This window comes from Salmo salar, chromosome 02 (genome assembly GCF_965601325.2).
Source record: "Salmo salar chromosome 02, fSalSal1, whole genome shotgun sequence".
NCBI classification, from domain to species: domain Eukaryota; kingdom Metazoa; phylum Chordata; class Actinopteri; order Salmoniformes; family Salmonidae; genus Salmo; species Salmo salar.
In genome coordinates this window covers 13,123,971-13,127,398 of record NC_138292.1, presented here as the reverse complement: position 1 = coordinate 13,127,398, position 3,428 = coordinate 13,123,971, and the positions used below count along the sequence as shown (strand labels likewise).

Here is a 3,428-nt window from a genome sequence, read left to right as displayed (position 1 = left end):
TGAGAATTTGAACTGATTGAATTTGAATGTTTAGAAGTATTTTTGTACTGCTTCAAGTGAGGAATCACCTCAAAAATACTTCCAAAGTATTCAAAACATTTAAATTCATTCAGTTTAAATTCTCATGAAGCACCCATCAGATAGTGATATGAAAAACAGTTCTGTGAGCGTCTATGTCAATCATCCGTCCAAACATATAGGGTCAGTTTTCTGGACCCAGATTAAGTTACTCCTGGACTAAAAAGCATGTTGAATGGAGAATCTCCATTGAAAGTAACTAGTCCAGGACTAGGCTTAATCTGTATCCGGGATACCATCCCAAAGAGCAAGACATACTTTTTTTTCAAGAAGTAGGAGTTACTGTTTCCAGTGCTGTTTCCAGAGTACTGTTTCCAGCCCCTTCCATGTACACCAATCCCCAGTGGGCTCCAATGGATGTGATCCCGGCACCGTTGAAGCGACCACTGAGCAGCCTCAGCTCATTGCCCATGTTGGCTGGGTAGAAGTTGAAGGAGACTTGGTTGGGCAGGCCGGCTGACAGAGTGCGCCCCATGTTGGTGGTTAACACCAGCTTGCAGATGTAGTCTGCTGGGTTGTACTTCCCAGACACCTCGACGATGGACTCATCATTAAACAGCTCCATCTCCTGCTTTTCACCCCCTTCACGACCAAACACAGGGGACCAGGTGGAGCCGTATCTCAGCTGGAACCTAAAACAGAGGAAGCTTTTCACGTTGGTTGTGTTTTGATAAGGCACATTCAGACCGAGAGAGCATGTAGCGTCAGAGAATATCAAGGAATGACATTTTACATTGTACTCTGGGTTAGATACGATAACACTATTGTTTGGTCATGTACTGAATATGTAATAAACACAACAAATAAATAAATACAGAAAGAAAGAAAGAAAGAGTTTCTGTTGGGTAGTGTAGTTGGACTGAGTCAGTGGTGTGTGTTGGGTAGTGTAGTTGGACTGAGTCAGTGTTGTCTGTTCATGTGTCAGTTTCTGCTCACCCGCTGATGTAGGCGTTGCTGTTGTAGTTGTAGTTGTAGTAGTAGTTGTTGTTGATCTCCCACACTCTGACTGCTGTGATGCGTCCCTCACCGTAGGAAGCAAATGGGGTCCCACCTCCCTGACCCACCGCAGAGGAATACGAGTACGGGTCTTTGATGGCTAAAATAACATGGGCAATATGTTTACTATATTTGCTATATTAATAATACATATTTCTATATACATCGTTTTAATTTTACCAACACATTTCTGAAAGATCTACACATTATGAATAAAGTGCAGATGAATTAACTAAAGTACATTCTGCAATGATTTAATCCATCAGCTTTTGTCTCAAAGAAGAACTCCTAAGTCGAACTGAAAAAACAAGTTGGTGAAAGCACAAAAGCTATTATTTTATCATTATCATTCAGAATTGTATTTTTATTACTCACGCATTGCCAAGCAGCTAGCCAAGAACACTGTGACAACCAGGATTGAGAACATTCTGCAAAAGGGAGGCATCAATACTTAAGACCTTTAATTTCAGTCAGTTTCACTCACTCCATTTCACTTTAAATGGTAAAACTTGAAAAAATGTAGTTAATAATGTTTTTCATAGTAGTTTGTCAAAACAACTAAGTCCTTTTACCTGTCAGGTCAACCAGTGTTTTCTAGGAGGGAAAAGAAAATAACCTTTTGAATTGTGACGTAACAAACAACAAACCATTCTTGAATGTGAAATGTTATAAAACAGATCTAAAAAGTTGAACCTACTCTTGTTTACTACAATCACTCTTGTAGTGCTAAGCTAATTATTAAAAATAATGTCAGATCATTGAATTTAAATTTAGAGGCAAAAGGGCCAACATGTTTGTGCCCAAGTACCAAGAGATAATGAGTATTAACTTCATAACATTTCCCACACTAGTATCATACATTGAATACAAGTTTTCAATTTAATTAGTTATGTAGTTACCCACAGTGCTATCTTGAGATGTGTGTGAAAACCTGTGAAAGCTTCTTATCTCTCTGTCTCTGCAAGGTCCTTCTAGTCTACTGCTTCCTCTAAGAACTGCATTTATACCTGCTGAACATTCCATCAGCTCTAGATGGAAGGAGCATGACAAAGAACACCTTTAGTCAGTCACTATAGAGAAGTCAGACATTGTTTTCTAATTGGTCTAGGCTACTTTGGGAGGGAGTATCAAGGAAATACTATAAGGAAACAAGCATATTTCTGTTAAGAAAAAGGGCGGGGGTGTATGACTTATGATTAACGAGACGTGGTGTGATCATAACAACATACAGGAACTCAAGTCCTTCTCTTCACCCGACTTAGAATTCCTCACAATCAAATGCCGACCGCATTATCTACCTAGAGAATTCTCTTCGATTATAATCACAGCCGCATATATCCCCCCCAAGCAGACACATCGATGGCCCTGAATGAACTTCATTTGACACTATGTAAACTGGAATCCACATAGGCTGCATTTATTGTAGATGGGGATTTTAACAAGGCTAATCTGAAAACAAGGCTCCCTAAATTCTATCAGCATGTCGATTGCGCTACCAGGGCTGGCAAAACCCTAGATCATTGCTATTCTAACTTCCGCGACGCATATAAGGCCCTCCCCCGCCCTCCTTTCGGAAAAGCTGACCACGACTCAATTTTGTTGCTTCCAGCCTATAGACAGAAACTAAAACAGGAAGCTCCCACGCTCAGGTCTGTTCAACACTTGTCCGACCAATCGGATTCCACGCTTCAAGATTGCTTCGATCACGTGGACTGGGATATGTTCCGCATTGTGGCGAACAACAACATTGACGAATACGCTGAGTCGGTGAGCGGGTTTATTAGCAAGTGCATCGGTGATGTCGTACCCACAGCGTCTATTAAAACATTCCCAAACCAGAAACTGTGGATTGATGGCAGCATTCGCGCAAAACTGAAAGCGCGAACCACTGCTTTTAATCAGGGCAAGGTGACCGGAAACATGACCAAATACAAACAGTGTAGCTATTCCCTCCGCAAGGCAACCAAACAAGCTAAGCGTCAGTATAGAGACAAAGTAGAGTCGCAATTCAACGGCTCAGACACGAGCGGTATGTGGCAGGGTCTACAGTCAATCACGGACTATAAAAGGAAAACCAGCCCCGTCGCGGACTAGGATGTCTTGCTCCCAGACAGCCTAAACAACTTCTTTGCTCACTTTGAGGACAATACAGTGCCACTGACATGGCCCGCTACCAAAACCTGCGGGCTCTCCTTCACTGCAGCCGATGTGAGCAAAACATTTAAACGTGTCAACCCTCACAGGGCTGCAGGCCCAGACTGCATCCCCAGCTACGTCCTCAGAGCATGCGCAGACCAGCTGGCTGGTGTGTTTACGGACATATTCAATCAATCCTTATCCCAGTCTGCTGTCCC

The 3,428-nt window shown here is 42.3% G+C and overlaps 1 protein-coding gene across 2 annotated transcripts; it reads right to left on the bottom strand.

The window, feature by feature from the left end:
- Positions 1 to 247: 247 nt before the first annotated feature.
- Positions 248 to 2,089, bottom strand: LOC123727877 (zymogen granule membrane protein 16). 2 transcript variants are annotated; one of them, XM_082959924.1, is made up of 5 exons: positions 1,978 to 2,089; positions 1,647 to 1,668; positions 1,450 to 1,502; positions 1,015 to 1,174; positions 248 to 710 (listed from the first exon to the last, which is right to left on the bottom strand). In XM_082959924.1, exons 3-5 carry the CDS (start codon positions 1,499 to 1,501, stop codon positions 344 to 346), a joined length of 579 nt encoding a protein of 192 aa, XP_082816050.1. In that variant the 5' UTR covers position 1,502; positions 1,647 to 1,668; positions 1,978 to 2,089; the 3' UTR covers positions 248 to 343. The 2 variants fall into 2 exon arrangements, with proteins under 2 accessions (XP_082816050.1, XP_082816052.1); XM_082959926.1 differs by having other exon boundaries at positions 1,974 to 2,073.
- Between the last annotated feature and the right edge of the window lie 1,339 nt (positions 2,090 to 3,428).

What these genes read in the sequence shown, in the direction of transcription:
- LOC123727877 (XM_082959924.1), bottom strand. Translation starts at nt 1,501, where the DNA reads ATGTTCTCAATCCTGGTTGTCACAGTGTTCTTGGCTAGCTGCTTGGCA. An exon ending in GGCTAGCTGCTTGGCAATGC is followed by an intron (nt 1,175 to 1,449) that starts GTGAGTAATAAA and finishes ATGTTATTTTAG; the next exon opens with CCATCAAAGACCCGTACTCG. An exon ending in AGCAACGCCTACATCAGCGG is followed by an intron (nt 711 to 1,014) that starts GTGAGCAGAAAC and finishes CCTCTGTTTTAG; the next exon opens with GTTCCAGCTGAGATACGGCT.